Here is a 1,467-nt window from a genome sequence, read left to right on the forward strand (position 1 = left end):
TATACACACACACACACACACACACACACACACACATACGCGCACACACGCACACACGCACACATACACACACGCATAATATATATATATATATATATTATCAGGAGTGAATAATAATAGATTATGATATTATGTATGCATAATATACAGTCAAGATGCTTATGCGCTAGTATAGGGACGCTGGGGGCTGTAAAGTTGCTGAGGTGTGTAATATCTATATATATAGTGTTTCCCGTTGCGTCAGGTCGCGCCGCGTATTATGCTGCCTTCTGCTCATCTATTATTGAACGAGTCGGGTGCAATTACGCGCTCGGCCATGATTAATTGTCGCTCGCAGTGTATAAACAATGCGCGATGTTGAGGCGTTGCGTTGATAAACAGTGACAATCGCCGCGCACTCTCATCATCTCCTTGTGTCTCCCTCTGTCTCGCAGGTCAGAGTTGACGATGGTTCTAATGGCACTGGCGAAACGCGGGGCGGAAGAGGCGGCAGCGGGCAAGCCACCCCAGCCAGCCGCCAGCAGCTAAGCATTTGGAGCGACCCCCCCGTAGCAGGACGACCCCCCCCTTACGCCACGCACTCTCTACACCGAGCAGACGAAACGGGAGTTTACTTATTAGCAGCTAAGGCGGTGCGGCTCTGCCGGAGGACGCGTGCGCAGACACAGAGACGGCGCACACGTAAAGCGCACACACGACTTCTTCGCCTCGGTTTCGAAAGTTGGAGAATCGGCAGTTGGGAGGTTTGTGTCGGAGAGGATTGTCGTATATTCGCGCGGTATATTCTGCTACTGGTTCTCGGAGCGCGTGCGCATCTTTTTAATTGCAGTTTAGGTTTTCGGCCACCGATGCGTGTCGCTAGTATTAGCAGACGATAGAGGCTCGCGGGGTTGTCGCGTTCTCAGCTGTCAACGCGAGAGAGCCGGACAGCGTTGGCTTGCCGCGCGATCCTTTGCTCTTGCTACGGTATTTTTTTTCGTGCGTGTGTTCGGCACGGACCAATGAATATACACGAAACTTCTCCTTTCATTCCAGAGCCTCTAAGATAGGCGTTGCCTTAAATGTATTGAAGCCATTCGGTTATAGGTATGTGTGTGTGTTCGTGTCTCTAACAAAAATGTACAAAAGTTCCACGAAACTGTGACGTGTTTATTTATATATATATATAGGAGGTAGTTGAACTAGCGAACGTAAAACCTTACATCCATCCGCGCGTCATGTTAATCATTGCACAGATTTAGGCGATGTATAATATAGTTTATGCTCGCATGCTTCTTTATATCTTGCTTGCGATTCGTCATGGTTCCTCAACGAAAACTTGCGTATGGCTGGAAGCATTGTGTGGGGTTGCCAGCGCAATGATCGATCATATATATGTCACAAAGAACGGAAAGTGAGTCGCTTTTCTCGATCCAAGATATCCTATATTTGCTGACGTATGAGAAAAAGAAAGAAAAAAAAAGAGAG

The 1,467-nt window shown here is 47.8% G+C and overlaps 1 protein-coding gene across 1 annotated transcript in view; it reads left to right on the forward strand.

Moving 5' to 3' along the window:
- LOC106821629 (calbindin-32-like) overlaps positions 1-1,467 on the forward strand; it is a 39,282-nt gene extending 37,815 nt beyond the window's left edge. The window contains exon 9 of the mRNA XM_014826520.1: positions 435-1,467. Coding sequence (XP_014682006.1) covers positions 435-528 — 94 coding nt within the window. The 3' untranslated portion in view covers positions 529-1,467. The remainder of the gene's footprint in view (positions 1-434) is intronic.

This window comes from Priapulus caudatus, unplaced genomic scaffold, assembly GCF_000485595.1.
Source record: "Priapulus caudatus unplaced genomic scaffold, Priapulus_caudatus-5.0.1 Scaffold80, whole genome shotgun sequence".
Classification (NCBI taxonomy): Eukaryota; Metazoa; Priapulida; class Priapulimorpha; order Priapulimorphida; family Priapulidae; genus Priapulus; species Priapulus caudatus.